This window comes from Oncorhynchus kisutch, linkage group LG30 (assembly GCF_002021735.2).
Source record: "Oncorhynchus kisutch isolate 150728-3 linkage group LG30, Okis_V2, whole genome shotgun sequence".
Classification (NCBI taxonomy): Eukaryota; Metazoa; Chordata; class Actinopteri; order Salmoniformes; family Salmonidae; genus Oncorhynchus; species Oncorhynchus kisutch.
In genome coordinates this window covers 825,329-842,202 of record NC_034203.2, presented here as the reverse complement: position 1 = coordinate 842,202, position 16,874 = coordinate 825,329, and the positions used below count along the sequence as shown (strand labels likewise).

The following is a 16,874-nucleotide window of genomic DNA, read 5'->3' as shown; positions in this document are numbered from 1 at the left end:
CTTCACAACACCTGCCACCACAGGTAATTCATCCTCTCTCCTCAGGTTCCATTTCTGAGCTATCAGTGACAGCAGAACATGGTTTATACTTGGCGCCATTCTTCCTCAACACACACCTTCCCACTGCATGTTTTGCCATGTACAACTGTGTTATTCAATGCATTTCTATGGGCTCTAGCAGTAAAGGCACTTTTCTTTCTTCATTATACCTACAGGGGTCTGAAAATTTTAAATCAAATGGCAAAATTATAAATTTTTATGAACATCTTAAAACAATTCCATATGTTAGCTTAGTAGATATTGCGATCTAAGAACTTACACCTAAGCAGACAGGCTAAGTCAGGATTTTTGTGACAGTATGTCATTATGGCTACATGATTATATAGGTGTTGACAGTGTCCAAGTAAGCTATTACGAAAGATCTTTTACTGATCATCAGATAGGCACGGACTATACCAAATATTTTTCACAGACATGTTTATTATATTAAAACACACGTGAAAATGAATACAAGTTATGTTCTCAACAGCAGACAAAATATACATAATGTTGTATCATATATTGGAAAAGTGGTGTCCAATTATTTGGGTTGGATTACACGAATAAAGTTAAGTACATGGACAAAAGTGTTACATATGTTTTAATACATTTCTGTTTTAAAATGTTTCTGAGAAATATCCACAGGGCCCATTGTTGAACATCTCTCTGGCCTTGAGTCTTACATGGGCACCAAAGCAGAAAAAGGAGACGGATGAAACCAAGACAGGGAAAATAAGTTCTGACTTACCCTGAAAAATAAACACAAAATTGCAACTTTAACACAGTGATATGAATCTGGCCATATTTATCAATAACAAGAAAAGGTATTACCTTATTGTTGATGGTCACTTTGGCATAGATTTAGCCAAATTGTAACATATGTTCAATCGAAATGACCTAATACGATTGCCATCTATTTGGCTTTGCTCAGAATCCATAAGCAAAGCATTGAGTTCATGAACAAACAAATGTCTATAATGGGTCCAAAATATCACCCAATGTGTCCAATACTGGCTCATTATGGTAATTACAGTAGTTTCTGCTAACATGTTTGAAAAAGAACAGCAAATCAGATCATGACATCATGACTATAAAAGGTTGACTTATCAAAATTACATCATACACAGCAGGGCTTCTTTCTGCTTAAAGAAAACAGAATAAGAAATATGCCAAAACGAATTGGCTCTTCCCAATCTGCACCCTCCCTTGAGCCTAGCCCAGATTGGGAAAAGCCTCAAGTAGCAATCTCAGAAGATTTGAATACTGTTGTTGATTTATGTATGCAGTAATTTGCCCCGTTTTGTATGATTGTCATATTGACGACTCCACCTTTACAAATACAGTAACTATCTCCAGAACAGAAACCTTTGTCCAGATGAGGTTCCTTGTGAGTTTCTTCTCTAAAGTGGCAGCACCTAGAATATATAGAGAACAAATGAAAAGTATCTTGGTTTAACTTTAACACAGTTAAAAGACAAGATACCTGAAGCCTTGCTTGTAGCAATCTGGAACTAGTTTAGAGCCATATGATTAACCAAAGATCCACAGTCAGGTATATGAGCAGCTTGGAATTCTATTTTTAACCAGAAAGAGTAGATGTCATGTGGAGAAAAGGAAGGAGGCCATAAAAGTATTGTGAGAGAAAACGTATGGAAACAAACTTTTTTTTATGACTGTCTATTATAAATGCATTTAATAAAATAGTAAGTGAAAGTGATTCCCCATCTTGTCTTTTCTATCACCCCAGTGTTGTTTGCTTTTTGTATCTACCCATGCCATCAAAAATGACCTTGATAAGTGGCTTTGTGGAGGTCTTGTCTCTCTGAAAGTGGAGCCCAGGCTGGAGAAGGTGCTGGGCTCTGTCTCGCTCTCAGCCACCACAGGAAACATCATTGTTGGGAAAAACATCAAACATCAGTTAGTGTTAGTAAAAAAAAAAGCTGTCTTTTGCTTATTTGGTTTGAAACTAAATTTAGCATACAAGTGCCAAATCCTAACTTGAGATCTGTGTTCGTCAAGTTATGCGCACAAATCAAGTTGGGATTCCAGCCTAAAAACTGCACAAAAAGCTGATGAAAACGAAAGTTTTCTAGTTAAGGTTTGTGGATTAGTTTTAAAAATAGAGAATTTCTGTTAATTATTAGACACTTAAAGGGGCCTGAACATTGGCATGTGTATGTAGGGAAGACATTTGTGGAAAAGGCATAAATTCTCCATCAGCTACACATGTGTGGGCTCTTTTATTTCTGTTTTGCTCCTATAAGAACATTAAAATATATAACACAAAATAAAGTAGAGGCAATTACCGCTCATAACAAGCAGACTCAAAGCTCAGAGAAGACATATCCCTGTATCAAAAGACAACATGGTCATACAAAACATGAAAACCAATGATAGAGGGAAACAAAACACTTAAATATCCTTCTTTTTTAGAGGAACATGCCTAAAATAATTGCAACACATGAGTTTGAATACATAGCAAGACTGCTATCCTCACATGCAGTTTCTAACATTGTATCAAGGGAACACATGAAAAACAAAAAGGTATTCGTTACAGGAGAGCAAGAAATTCTGAGCTGTTCCATTAAGATAAGTACACTGAAGGTGCTCTTGTCCATCATAGCTTGTTGGATGCAGCCCCCCCATACCAGACCCAACTTCCTCTCCACAATTTGGGTGCGTGACTTGATTAAGTTAACTTTTATCCAGTTTGTCTTTGACATATTTTTAAACAACATGTAAACCATGCCTATGGGGGCATCTGGCTAAAACAATGTGTACAATATATAATATATAATATACAAAATAAAGAAACATACGAGGTAATAACCAGGTGAAGTTGATGGGTTTTGTTTTTTGGAAGAGGGGGGATAGCTTACCTTCAATGTACTGAAAGTGGTATACAATCTGCTTTAAACATGAGGGGCCATCCCTGCAGGTGGGCTCAAGTAGGACCCAAGGACCCCAACCGTTTGGGTTTTCAGCACTGACAGACCTACAGGCAGCGGCAGAACGGGCATGCGGACCAGGGCCTGCACAGACACCAGGGTGGGGGACGGGGTGGGTGGGGGAGCACTCTGGGTTTTCAATACCTGGGGGAGACGTAGATATAAATAGCATTTACACTGGCCCTGCACCACAACACAACACAACACAGGGCATGACAGGTAATAACCGCATAGAATAATAGTAAGTCAAAGGAGCTGCCAAGTCTGCAAGACTTCACCTTCTACAGACTGTACAAACATCCCATTCAAAAGGTTTAGGGCATTGGGTTACGAACAATTGGGTTGCGACCAATCAAACAAAGCCCAAGTTAAATAACTGTGATCATTATCTGGACCCCCTCCCTGCTCGTCACAGCCTTGGCAACTCAGTAAACCCCAACAATCAGAATTATGTTTTTACAGCTACAATATCATCCACCTTCAGTCACCTGCAAGGGGCCAATCAAAAACTGAAAATCCAAGTGGATGAATCTCAAACTCTTTATGAGTGCCTTACTGTCCATGAGATAGTTATGCGTCATTATAATCTTTTTATCTGACTTGCAGGTAGGCGGAGATGGAAAATATGTTGTAAAGCAGGCATTCTGCTTGGAGCCCTACTATGGTTTAGGGATGTGACAAATGGAAAATATTTCTTAACGTTCAAACTGACATAAAAAAAAAAAAGAGTTTCCCCCCCCGTTAAAACGATAAGAACATTTAACAAAATTCCATGTCAAATCATATTGCATGGTATGACCGCTAGGGGGAAATGAAGTTCTACCGTGGGCTTACAGTTGGTGGCATCTGGAATAGGCTTCTGCAGGTGAAATTACGATTCGACCGCTCCCTCTACACACATGCATGCTGCGCACCCAAGCTCCCATTAGGCCTTAAAGGTCTAATACAGCCATTTTTATCACAATATCAAATCATTTCAAAATCAATTAAGTACCTTACCGTGAATGTTTTCAATTAAAATGGTCAAAAAGAAACAAAAATAGCTTTTGCTAGGAGTGCTCTTAGTGGGGAAGGGAAAACTGAAAATGAACCGTTATTGAAAGAGAGGTTTGGAACTCTTTCTTATTGGTCTTAACTAATTTCCAGTGATGTCACCAGGCAGGCCAAAACTTCATCTCACCAAAACAGGTTGAAATTTCAGGCTGTCTTCTCAAACAGCTCTTACACTAAAAGGGCATTATCATTATTTTCACAATTTCATTTTATTAATGCCTATAAAAATGTATCGAACTGTTGGGATACACAAACAAAACTGTAGACAAACTACATTCCTTCCCGAATCACGACAGCTTTATCACAAATTCAAAATGGACTGGTTGATTAACGTAGGGAAATGTGTTCCAGCCACGCGCTGCAGATTTGGAATAACTGCAGTGCTATTTTAGGCTTTTTTGTGAACTGCTATAGTGTTCCATTTAGAATAGGTTACAACCCCCCCCTAAACCTAGGCAGGTTCCATAATAAAATATGAAACAAAAACATTATTTTGTTGAAGGCAAATTGTGTATTCAATAGTCTAGGGGCCTACTTTATTTCATGATTAACAAAAGCCTGCCACCAAGTTTAAGCTCACAAATAAAACACAGGGCAAAAGAAATCCCACTAAATACAGGTTGGTTAAAAAGGGAATAATTTTAGCTTTCTAATGCTGTTAACTATATGTCTCAACTACCATTATAAAAGGAATAACACCCTGTTGAAATGGGAGTAAACTGTGAAATTTATGAGAAAGACGCACCCGTTTCAGTAGCGTGAGTCGAGGCTCAAATGGCGTTTGCAGTTCTTCATTTAACAAATGACCTCACAACTCAAATAGTCCATTGAAAACAGATGCATACCAACTGTAATAAGCACTTTTTTTCAAACTGTTAACGACGATGACGTGCGGATGCATATCCCCTCTTACTAACGTTACAGCATTGTTGTGTTAGGTAGGCCTATTCCCTTTATGATGATCAGGACCTGTTAGTGGTAGTTTTGTGATAACTGCACTGGGATTTAAATTTTGTAGAGAATAAAAAAACAGTTTCATTTTTTCCCTAAACGTTAAGGATTCAATTTCGTTTAAACATACAAACGTTCACACCCCTACTATGGTTATATAATACAAGTCCTTAGATCAATGTAAAACGGGAGAGCATGTGTGTGTTGTTCAAACAGGCAGAGTCAGCAGAGTCTGCCAGCTCAAATAAATACATTTCTTGGGCTGGGGTGGGGTCCAACCATAGTCAAACTAGGGACTCAGTACTAGCTTCTGGATGTGTCAATCAATCAATGCATGACTGTGAGTGGTACAGTAAGAGATGCTCAGAAGATCTTCTCCTGGATGTAGGGGTGCTGCAGGGCCTGGTTGATGCTGATCCTCTTGGTCGGGTCCAGCATAAGGGTCAGGTCCAGCAGGTCCTTGAGCTGGGCAACCTTCTTGCGCTGGTCTTCAGGGAGACGCTGGCAGCCCACCATGTCAGCCAGCAGCTCCTTGGTGGGGTTGATGGTGCTCATCACTGTCACCTTCTCCTGTGGATAGGTGGGACAGAAGAAGGACAGAGGTGGTACAGGGGGGATGGAAAGAGGGGAGTCAGGGAAGAAAGGGAGGGCATGCGATAGAGAGAGAAAGATAGAAGAGAAGGAGTCAGGATGAAAAGCGGAACAGATATGAGTGTGCGGGTTGGGTGGGGTGTGGCAAAAGGGATCAGTGTTGAGAAAGAACCAGGGAGGAAAACAAACCATTTCATAAGAAGGCGAGAGAAAAGAAAGGAGTGGGGAAAAATAAAATTGGCATAGAGATGTAGAGGGGGTGATTGGAATAGCAGGAAAAGGAAAATGAACAATGGGCTTAGCTAACTTTGCACAAAATGGAAATATACTGAACAAAAATATAAAGGCATCATGTACAGTTTTGGTCCCATGTTTCATGAGATGAAATAAAAGATCCCAGAAATGTTCCATACACACAAATTTTGTGCACCATTTTTTTTTATATCCCTGTTAGTGAGCATTTCTCCTTTGCCAAGATAATCCATTCACCTGACAGTTGTGGCATATCAAGAAGCTGATTAAACAGTATGACCATTACACAGGTGCACCTTATGCTGGGACAGACAAAAGGCCACTAAAATGTACTGTTTTGTCACACAACACAATGTCATAGATGTCTCAAGTTGAGGGAGCGTGCAATTGGCAAGCTGACTGCAAGAATGCCCGCCAGAGCTGTTGCCAGAAAATGGAATGTTCATTTCTCCACCATAAGCCGCTTCCAACATTGTTTTAGATCATTTGCCAGTATGTCCAACTGGCTTCACAACCGCAGACCACGGGCCTACCCAGGGCTGCGCCCATTCCCAGTCATTAGGGCCTAATCAATTTATTTCAATTGACTGATATCCTTATATGAACTGTAACTCAGTAAATTCTTTGAAATCATTTCATGTTGCATTTATATTTTTGTTCAGTCTAAAATCAGTTGACTGATACCAGAGTGGTTTTCATGCAAACATTCCCACTCTGAGACAACAACCTACCCTTTCAGTGACTTTGTCTACTTCTGTGTACAGGAAGTTGAGGTTCTGGTCAAAGTGCTGGTCCTTGAACACGCCTTTCCTGATCATCTGTGAAGGGGTAGAAAGATATCAGTTGGGGTCAATTCCATTTCAAATGGATCTGTCCAGGAAGAAACCAGAAACTCAAGTTTCAAGTTTCCTCATTGATAGAAAACTTCATTGATATTTCAGAATTCTTATTTCACTTCTGAATAAATAGTTTTTCTTTCTGTACATTTCCAGTAGTAGGGGGAATGGTGTGTTTATGGATGGACCCTACAGTACAGTTGGTCTCACCTTGTTGGGCATCTTGCCCTTGATGTCCATGGCGAGCTTAATCATGTGGTTGTTGGTTTTCCCTGGGAAAAGTATCTTGCCCGTGTACAGCTCATACAGAGTGCAGCCAACTGACCACATGTCGATCCCATAGTCGTAAGGCTTCCCGATGACTGCAAGGAAAGATGGCAAATGAGTATGTTTGATCAGTGATGTGCTCATAAGGGCACACCTTCTCAAAAATATTCAAAATATTATTCTGTTTGGTGCCGACTAAACATGACAGTTGTACATTTTCCCTACAAGTTAAGACCTACAGCAGTGGTCACCAACTGGTTGTGGAGAGCTTCTGGATGCACTAATTCAACTAATCAAGGACTTGATGAGAGGTGATTAGTTTAATGTAGTTAATGTAGTTTGTGCTGGGATGCAAAAGCCTGCACACTATGTATAGTAGTACTTCAGGTCAAGGGTTGGTGATAAAAAGTTGAGAGGAATAATTCTAAACCAATCCAAAGAGAAGAAAATAAAAAAGAACAGAGGAGAAGAACACAAAAGTGAATAAGAAAAGCGAAGACTCACTAATCTCCGGCGCCCTGTAGAACCGGCTGACCAAGTAGGGCGTGATGTCATTCTCTGCCACGTGCGATGCTGAACCAAAGTCACAGAGCTTGAGGATGGTTTTCGACTCGTTGACCTGTTGAAAACAAACTAATCAAAAAATATGCCACTCGTCCTATGTAAAACTCCAGTCAACATGTTTCAAAAGGTCAATGGTGATGGCAAATCTCCCAGCATTCCCCTTCCACCAAATGCATTTATTGTAGAGTTCAAGCACAATGACAAACCACATGCTATCAAAAGAACTGAGATGCAGAAGTGAGTAACCCTATTTCACTATTACGTCACTGTGGAAAGTGCTGCGTGCCACAGTCACAGGTCAGTAAATACTAGTCAGCAAGCATCTAGTTATTTACTGGCTAGTTAGCAAGTGAGACAACCCTGCTGTAAACTAAACTCTTAGGTAAGTGATATAATTTTAAATGTACTGTATCTAATTTATAGTCAGAGCATTGACATTGTACAACGGTCATCTCTAGTTAACAGTGTTAAACCCCCCCAAAAGATCACATTGTTCACACAATTAGACTAAACTGAGGTGCACTACTGGGCCACAGCTGGTCACATGACCGGGCAAAACAGGTCAGGGCAGAGTGCCAGAGTGCCTCAGTTATCAGCGCAACTGGGTCATAATGCCAACAAGAGAGCATAATGGATCATTCAGAATCATACAACAATATAGCAGATGCGCAAAATGGGTTCAGAAAGAAACAAAGTTGCCTGGAATACACCACCCAATTTACCACAATCAGATTCAAATAAAAAAATGAACAAGTCCACTTACTGTTCTTTAATAGATTTCTCTAATTGGTCTAAATGGAGTCAAATTGGTCTAAATGGTAACATCCTGAAATGCCTTATGTACTGTCTAACTGGCTGCCTAACTGACTGGTTACCTGTTGACATTGGAGGGAAACAGGGTTGCATTTAATCACCTATTCTGTTCTCAATGTACATTAATGATCTCACTCTGGCCATCAAAGCTCGAGGAAAAGGTCTTAACAATGAACGAGTGTCTACTCTTTTATATACAGATGACATCGTATTGATCTCTGAAACTGAAGATGAGTTAAGATTTTTTAAATATTGCTTTTAACTGGTGTGAACAATGCAAATGGAAAATCTATGTAGACAAAACTTAGGTAGTGCACTATAGCAATTCATCAGTGCCTAGAACACCTTATTTTTTCCTGTGGTCCTGCCACAGATGTTGTCAGTGAGTACAAGTATCTGGGGTTGATTATTAATTCAGTTTTGGATTAAGTGCATAGCTAACAATGCAAATCGTGCCCTTGATGCCGTCATTGTGAAGTGTAAATTGTTTTATTTAACTAGACAAGTCAGTTAAGAACAAATTCTTATTTACAATGACGGTCTACTATGGCCAAACCCGGGCGACGCTGGGCAAATTATGCTCCGCCCTATGGTACTCCCAATCACGGCCAGATGTGATACAGCCTGGATTCAAACCAGGAACTGTAGTGACACCTCTTGCACTGAGATGGAGTGCCTTAGACCGCTGCGCCACTGCACCATGGTAAGGAATGGGTGGCCTACCTTTTAAATGTTTCACTAAACTGTTTGAATCACTGGTGCTTCCTATTATTACCTATGCTGCAGCAGTACATGGGCAGATAAATTGTACTTGTGTTAATGCTGTTTTTAACCGTGCCTGCAGATGTTACCTTTGTGCTGCTATTCAAGGTGATATGGGCTGGAAAACTCTATGGCATCACTAGTGGCTATGCATTTAACAACATTTGCAGAGATTTTGCAGTATGCCAAATGAACGTGTTAAAGTTTATTTGTACGTGCTTGTGATGTTGCAAAGAAAAATGTCAAAAGTATTCTAGAAATACCCAAAATGCTTTTGAATCAGCGCTTTTAGGAACACAATGAACTAAAGTGGTACCAACTGATAAACAAACCTGAAAGTAATAAACTGTGCACCTACTGCCTATGTACGTAGTTTTATCGAAGTAATATCAAAGCTCTTTTGTTAAATTTAGATGTGGAGTGGCCCCTTTCGCCATTGAGACTCGTCGATACACAAACATTCCCTTAGATAAACGTGTATGTACTTCTTGGAACAAGGGTTCAATTGAAACAGAAGCTCATGTCTTGCTTTACTGTGGGTTATAAAACAACATTAGGGATGATGTTTTTAGTCAGCTGTCCAGACAAAATTATAATTAACAGTCTAGATTAAAATAATAAATTGGGTGACATTTTATCGTCAAGTAATAATAATTGAAATGCCTGCGCCAAAGCCTGCCACATTATCCCACAATGGAGACGTTTCTTTATAAGTGCTTAATTGTCCTTTTATCTTCTGTACTCTGTTTTTTTTGTTTATGCATACATGTGTATAGATGATGTAATGAATTATAGATGACGCCTTGATTGTTGATTGTTAGTCTCAAAACTACATTTGAGTGGTTCACAACGTGTTTAAAAACAAACAAATCTGTATTATTGTATCATTGTGGAGTGACTTTTAAATACAATTTTCTAAACCAAAACCTGCTTTAAACATGTATTTTTGTAGTGTTATTGACTCTCTCTGGGTGCTTTGGTTGGTTAGAGGAGACGCACCAGGATGTTGTCAGGTTTGATATCGGCGTGCAGGATGTTGCAGCGTTTCAGCAGCTTCAGGGCCAGAAAGAGCTGCTGGCTGTAAGAGCGCACCGCCTTGATGTGGAGGCCCACGTCTTTGCCATACTTCTTCAGTACCTCGCGCAGGTTCATACTGAGGAGTAGAGAGAGATGACACTTACAATCTAGAGGTGCATTGTGCAAAGCTATGGCATAGTGGTAACACTCCCTGGCATATCACATATCCCACTGGAGACCACCCTTCCCATTGTTTTTACCACTTGCCTGTCACCCCACTTAATTTCCTGTTTGCATAAAGTTGTAAAGTAACTGTCCAGTGCCCTCTGCTTAATGTGAGTCTGGAAGGAGAGTTTACAGTCTAACCAGACACCTAGGTATTTGTAGTTGTCCACATATTCTAAGTCATTCTAAGCCTATGTAGATATTCCATTAAAAATCCAGCTACAATAGTCATTTACAACATTAACAATGTCTACACTGTACTTATGATCGATTGTATGTTATTTTAATTACCAAAAAGGTGTTTTTCTTTCAAAAACAAGGACTTTTCTAGGTGACCCCAAACTTTTGAACGGTAGTGTGTGTGTATGTGTATACAGTTGGTTGAAGTCGGAAGTTTACATACACCTTAGCCAAATACATTTAAACTCAGTTTTTCACAATTCCTGACATTTAATCCATGTAAAAATTTCCTGTCTAGGTCAGTTAGGATCACCACTTTATTTTAAGAATGTGAAATGTCAGAAAAATAGTAGAGAATTATTTATTTCAGCTTTAATTTCTTTCAACACATTCCCAGTGGGTCAGAAGTTTACATACACTCAATTAGTATTTGGTAGCATTGCCTCAAACGTTTCGGGTAGCCTTCCACAAGCTTCCCACAATAAGTTGGGTGAATTTTGGCCCATTCCTCCTGACAGAGCTGGTGTGACTAAGTCAGGTTTGTAGGTCTCCTTGCTTGCACACGCTTTTTCTGTTCTGCCCACACATTTTCTATAGGATTGAGGTCAGGGCTTTGTGATGGACACTCCAATACCTTGACTTTGTTGTCCTTAAGCCATTTTGCCACAACTTTGGAAGTATGCCTGGGGTCATTGTCCATTTGGAAGACCCATTTGCGACCAAGCTTTAACTGATGTCTTGAGATGTTGCTTCAATATATCCACAATATTCCTCCCTCATGTTGACATCTATTTTGTGAAGTGCACCAGTCCCTCCTGCAGCAAAGCACCCCCTACTACATGATGTTGCCACCCCCGTGCTTCACGGTTGGGATGGTGTTTTTCAGCTTGCAAGCCTCCTCCTTTTTCCTCCAAATGGTCATTATGGCCAAACAGTTCTATTTTTGTTTCATCAGACCAGAGGACATTTCTCCAAAAATACGATCTTTGTCCCCATATGCAGTTGAAAACCATAGTCTGGCTTTTTTATGCTGGTTTTGGAGCAGTTGCTTCTTCCTTGCTGAGCGGCCTTTCAGGTTATGTTGATATAGGACTCGTTTTACTGTGGATATAGGTACTTTTGTACCGGTTTCCTCCAGCATCTTCACAAGGTCCTTTACTGTTGTTCTGGGATTGATTTGCACTTTTCGCACCAAAGTAAGTTCATCTCTAGGAGACAGAACGCATCTCCTTCCTGAGCGGTATGACGGCTGCGTGGTCCCTTGGTGTTTGTACTTGCATACTATTGTTTATGCAGATGAACGTGATACCTTCAGGCGTTTGGAAATTGCTCCCTAGGATGAACCAGCAGACTTTCTCAGATGTCAAACAGTATCTTTGCATCAACAAGACCATCTCTTTACAGACTCTATGTTCACTTTCCCCAATATTATTTTTAGGGCAGGGTGCAAAGGCTTCCCAAAATCAGCAGCTGGGGCTTTTATAACTAAAATGTTCAATTGAAACCAAATTACTTTACAAATAAAGGGAGAGCAGACCTATGCGGAGGGGCCCACACTGCCTATTAGGACTGCCCCTGACCCCCCCAAAATATTGGTAGACTGAGAGTCTGTTCTTTCGACCGATTGGCTGAAATGTTTAAATGTGTAACTTTCCATATAGAGTGCATTCGGAAAGTATTCAGACCCTTTGACTTATTCAGCATTTTGTTACGTTACAGCCTTATTCTAAAAAAATGTAAATAAAGAAATCCTCAGCAATCTACACAAAATACCCCATAATGACAAAGCAAAAATAGGTTTAGAATTTGTAGCTGATTTATTACATTAAAAAATGAAATATCACATTTACATAAGTACTCAGACCCTTTACTAAGTACTTTGTTGAAGCACTTTTGGCAGCGATTACAGCATCAAGTCTTCTTGGGAATGACGCGACAAGCTTGGCACACCTGTATTTTCACGAGTTTCTCCCATTCTTCTCTGCAGATCCTCTCAAGCTCTGTCAGGTTGGGTTGGGCGTGTCTCTGCACAGCTATTTTCAGGTCTCTCCGGAGATGTTCGATCAGTTCAAGTCTGGGCTCTGGCTGGGCCACTCAAGGACATTCAGAGACTTGTCCCGAAGCCACTTCAGCATTGTCTTAGCTGTGTGCTTAGGGTCATTGTCCTGTTGGAAGGTGAACTTTCGCCCAAGTCCGTGGTCCTGAGTGCTCTGGAGCAGGTTTTCGTCAAGGATCTACGTTAATCTCTCCCTTAATCCTGACTTGTCTCTGCTGTCACCACCATGCTTCACCATAGAGATGGTGCCAAGTTTCCTCCAGATGTGACGTTTGGCATTGAGGGCAAAGAGTTGAATCTTGGTTTCATCAGACCAGATAATCTTGTTTCTCATGGTCTGAGTCCTTTAGGTGCCTTTTGGCAAACTCCAAGTGGGCTTCCATGTGCCTTTTACTGAGGAGTGGCTTCTGTCTGGTCACTCTACCATAAAGACCTGATTGGTGGAGTGCTGCAGAGATGGTTGTACTTCTGGAAGGTTTTCCCATCTCCACAGAGGAACTCTGTCAGAGTGATCATCGGGTTCTTGATCAAATCAAATCAAATTGTATTGGTCACATACACATGGTTAGCAGATGTTATTGCGAGTGTAGCGAAATGCTTGTGCTTCTAGTTCCGAACAAATAATCAAACAATTTCACAATAACTACCTCATACACAAACGTCTAAGTAAAGGGATGGAAAAAGACAATACATATAAATATATGGATGAGCGAATACAGTATATACATATGGGATGAGTAATACAAGATATGCAAATATAATTAAAGTGCCATCATTGAAAGTGACTATTCATTAAAGTGTCCAATAATTTCAAGTCTGTATGTAGGCAGCAGCCTCTCTGTGTTAGTGATGGCTGTTTAACAGTCAGAGCCATCAGGGCTTTGAGATTGAAAAATAGCTTCTGTCTCTCTGTCCCAGCTTTGATGCATCTGTACTGACCTTGTTTTCTGGATTGTAGCGGGGTGAACCAGCAGTGGCTTGGGTGGTGGTTGTCATCCTTGATTATCTTTTTGGCCTTCCTGTGACAACGGGTGTGGGCGGTGCAGTTGCTGTACCAGGCTGTGATACAGCCCGACAGGATGCTCTCAATTGTGCATCTGTAAAAGTTTGTGAGGACTTTAGATGACAAGCAACATTTCTTCAGCCTGCTGAGGTTCTTCCCCATACTGTCTGTGTGGGTGGACCATTTCAGTTTGTCCACGATTTCATGCCGAGGAACTTTCCACCTTCTCCACTGCTGTCCCGTCGATGTGGATAGGAGGGTGCTCCCTCTGCTGTTTCCCGAAGTCTACGATCATCTCCTTTGTTTTGTTGACGTTGTGTGAGAGGTTGTTTTCCTGACACCACACTCCAAGTGCCCTCACCTCCTCCCTATAGGCTGTCTCGGCTTTGTTGGTGATCAAGCCTACTACTGTTGTGTCATCTGCAAACTTGATGATTAAGTTGGAGGCATGCATGGCCACGCAGTCATGGGTGAACAGGAGGGGCTGAGCATGCACACTTGTGGGGCCCCAGCGAAGCGGAGATGTTGTTTCCTACATTCACCACCTGGGGGCGGCCATTCAGGAAATCCAGGACCCAATTGTACAGGGCGGGATTGAGACCCAGGGCCTCAAGCTTAATGATGAGCTCGGAGGGTACAATGGTGTTGAGTGCTGTAGTCAGCTATAGTCAATGAACAGCATTCTTCCAAAGGTATTCCTCTTGTCCAGATGGGATAGGGCAGTGTGCAGTGTGATGGCGATTGCATCGGCTGTGGACCTATTGGGGCGGTATGCAAATTGAAGTGGGTCTAGGGTGGCAGGTAAGGTGCAGGTGATATGATCCTTGACTAGTCTCTCAAAGCACATCATGATGACAGAAGTGAGTGCTACGGGCGATAGTCATTTAGTTCAGTTACCTTTGCCTTCTTGGGTACAAGAACAATGGTGGCCATCTTGAAGCATGTGGGGACAGCAGACTGAGATAGGGAGAGATTGAATATGTCCGTAAACACACCAGCCAGCTGGTCTGCGCATGCTCTTAGGACGAGGCTATCATACTCACGTCAGCCACAGAGAAGGAGAGCCCCCAGTCCTTGGTAGCGGGTTCCGTCGGTGGCACTGTATTATCCTTAAAGCGGGCAAAGAAGGTGTTTAGTTTGTCTGGAAGCAAGACGTCGGTGTCCGTGATTGGCTGTAGATCCTGCCAGATACGCCTCGTGTTTGAGCCGGTGAAGTGCCCCTTTGTCCCTATACTGATATTTCACTTGTTTGATTGCCTTGCAGAGGAAATAACTACACTGTTTATATTCTGCCATATTCCCAGTCATCTTTCAATAGTTAAATGCGGTGGTTCGCGTTTTCAGTTTTGCGCGAATGCCGCCATCTATCCTGGTTAGGGTAGGTTTTAATAGTCACAGTGGGTACAACATCTTCAATGCACTTCCTTATAAACTCACAGAATCAGCGTATAAATCAATATTATTTTCAGGCTACCCGGAACATATCCCAGTCCGTTTGATCAAAACATTCTTGAAGCGTGGATTCCGATTGGTCAGACCAGCGTTGAATAGTTCTTGTCATGGGTACATCCTATTTGAGTTTCTGCCTATAGGACGGGAGGAGCAAAATGGAGTTGTGGTCAGATTTGTCGAGGGGAGGGCAGAGGAGGCCCTTTTATGCATCGCGGAAGTTAGAGTAGCAGTGATCTAGTGTATTGCCCGCACGAGTGCTACAATCAATATGCTGATAGAATATAGGTAGCCTTGTTCTCAAATTTGCTTTGTTAAAATCCCCAGCTACAATAAACGCAGCCTCAGGATGTATGGTTTCCAGTTTGCATAAAGTACAGTGAAGTTCCTTGAGAGCCGTCGTGGTATCGGCTTGAGGGGGGATATACACGGCGGTGACAATAACCAACGAGTATTCTCTTGGGAGATAATATGGTCGGCATTTGATTGTGAGGAAAAGACATGAGTGCCTGTATGTTGTTACGATTACACCATCATGAAGTATACACCCCGCCCTTTTCCCCAGAGAGATGTTTATTTCTGTCGGTGCGACACATAAAGAATCCCGGTGGCTGTACTGACTCCGACAACATATCCCGAGAGAGCCATGTTTCCATTAAACAAAGTATGTTACTACAATCCCATTGGCGAGTAATAAACTCGGAAGTGGTGGGTGGTGTGCACGCCTCCGAAGTCTGACCAGAAGGCCGCTTCGTCTCTCTCTTCTGTGGCGATGTTTTGGGTCAGCCTCTGGAATCAGATCAAATGCCCTGGATGGTGGTGCAAACAAAGGATCCGCTTCGGGAAAGTCGTATTCCTGGTCGTAATGTTGCTAAGTTGCCGTCGCGCTGATATCCAATAGTTCTCCCTTAAGTGTATGTAATAACACTTAAGATTTTCTGGGCAAACAATGTAAGAAATAATACATAAAAATACAAAATTCGGCATTGTTTCCTAAGGACTAGAAGCGAGGCGACCCCCTCTGTCAGCGCTATCTTGGTCACTTCCCTGACCAAGGCCCTTCCCCCGATTGCTCAGTTTGGCCAGGTGGCCAGCTCTAAGAAGAGTTTTGGTGGTGCCTCGACACAATCATGTCTCGGAGCTCTACGGAAAATTCCTTTGACCTCATGGCTTGGTTTTTGCTTGGATATGCACTGTCAACTGTGGGACCTTCTATAGACAGGTGTGTGCCTTTCCAAATCATATATCCAATGAATTGAATTTACCACAGGGGGACTCCAATCAACTTGTAGAAACATTTCAAGGATGATCAATGTAAACAGGATGCACCTGAGCTCAATTTCAAGTCTCATAGCAAAGGGCCTGAATAATTATGTAAATAAGGTATTTATGAAATTTCCATAAACTGTTTTCCCTTTGTCATTATGGAGTAATGTGTAGATCAGGTCTGGGCAATTCCAGTCCTCGGGGACCTGACTGGTGTCACACTTTTCCCCCATCCCTAGCAAACACACCTGATTTAAACTAATTGCATTTTTAACTGAAGATCATGATTAGTAGATTATTGGAATCAGGTGTGTTAGCTGGGGCAAAAGTGTGACACCACTCAGGTCCCTGAGGACTGGACTTGCCCAGGCCTGGTGTAGATTGATGATTAAAACATTTTTTTTTTAGAATAAGGCTGTAACAAAACAAAATGTGGAAAAAGCGAAGGGGTCTGAATACTTTCCGAATGCACTGTATAGACACATCCTATGTATTTTAATCAAATCAACTATATGCACTAAGCTTGTCTGATGCTTGGAGTGCAGTGTTTGATGAAATAATTAAGACACACAAATGACTTGAGGGAGTCCAACCACAATTGA

The 16,874-nt window shown here is 41.4% G+C and overlaps 1 protein-coding gene across 5 annotated transcripts in view; it reads right to left on the bottom strand.

Annotated features, from left to right (window-relative positions):
* Positions 1 to 460: 460 nt before the first annotated feature.
* Positions 461 to 16,874, bottom strand: part of LOC109874847 (serine/threonine-protein kinase PRP4 homolog) — a 44,334-nt gene continuing 27,920 nt past the window's right edge. The window contains exons 11-17 of one of the 5 annotated variants that reach the window (XR_004206333.1): positions 10,076 to 10,229; positions 7,442 to 7,556; positions 6,881 to 7,032; positions 6,566 to 6,652; positions 1,829 to 5,561; positions 1,405 to 1,454; positions 461 to 788 (exon numbers count right to left, since the gene is read on the bottom strand). Coding sequence is in view for 1 of the 5 variants with exons in the window: in XM_020466875.2 (XP_020322464.1) it covers positions 5,355 to 5,561; positions 6,566 to 6,652; positions 6,881 to 7,032; positions 7,442 to 7,556; positions 10,076 to 10,229 (715 nt within the window). In the remaining 4 variants the exon portion in view is untranslated. Of the gene's footprint in view, positions 5,562 to 6,565; positions 6,653 to 6,880; positions 7,033 to 7,441; positions 7,557 to 10,075; positions 10,230 to 16,874 lie in introns of all 5 variants that reach the window. The other 4 variants (XR_004206332.1, XR_002252743.2, XR_002252742.2 and 1 more) reach the window with 4 other exon arrangements.